General features: G+C 49.0%; 1 protein-coding gene across 1 annotated transcript in view; it reads right to left on the reverse strand.

Moving 5' to 3' along the window:
* The window catches only part of T265_13355 (hypothetical protein), a gene marked incomplete at both ends in the record, with an annotated part of 50192 nt that extends 49862 nt beyond the window's left edge, over positions 1-330 (reverse strand). Inside the window, one exon of the mRNA XM_009168495.1 lies at positions 54-330. Within this exon, the coding sequence (XP_009166759.1) occupies positions 54-330 (277 nt within the window). The remainder of the gene's footprint in view (positions 1-53) is intronic.
* Between the last annotated feature and the right edge of the window lie 274 nt (positions 331-604).

Here is a 604-nt window from a genome sequence, read left to right on the forward strand (position 1 = left end):
TGACTGCACGTCCACAAGCATGGCCTTACACTTTGTGGGTGCAAAGTGCATACCAAAGGACGGGATGACTTTGGTCAGTTCATCCAAGAATACTTGCGCCTTTTCCTCCTCTTCGAACATGAGAACGATGTCGTCTGCATATTCCAGATCGACAAGGTTTTCTCCACAGGCTATTTGAATACCAGGGTTTTGGAGACCCTCCAGCGTTCGTCTCATTATTTCATCGACCGCAAAGTTAAAAAGGAATGGAGAGAGTGGGCATCCCTGACGGACACCGCATGGGGGCGGAAGCTTCTGGAGAGCTCTCCGTACACTCTCACACGTCCGGAAGTCTGAGAATACAAAGAAGGTATTATGTTCACAAAATTCCAGGGCATTCCTTGGTGGGCAAGCGTCTCAAGAAGAACAGACCGGTCAACCGAGTCGAATGCGCCTCGGTGTTTGCACCTCTATGACCCACGGCCGCCGACACCAGTACAACCATGAACGTTATAATAAAAAATAATATGCAACATCGGCCGTCACGTGGTGTCACCAGCCGCAGTGCTTTACACACTGCATACAGTACATACATACAGTAGGGCACTTAAGCGAAAACACGATA

Source organism: Opisthorchis viverrini (genome assembly GCF_000715545.1).
Source record: "Opisthorchis viverrini unplaced genomic scaffold opera_v5_59, whole genome shotgun sequence".
NCBI lineage: Eukaryota > Metazoa > Platyhelminthes > Trematoda > Opisthorchiida > Opisthorchiidae > Opisthorchis > Opisthorchis viverrini.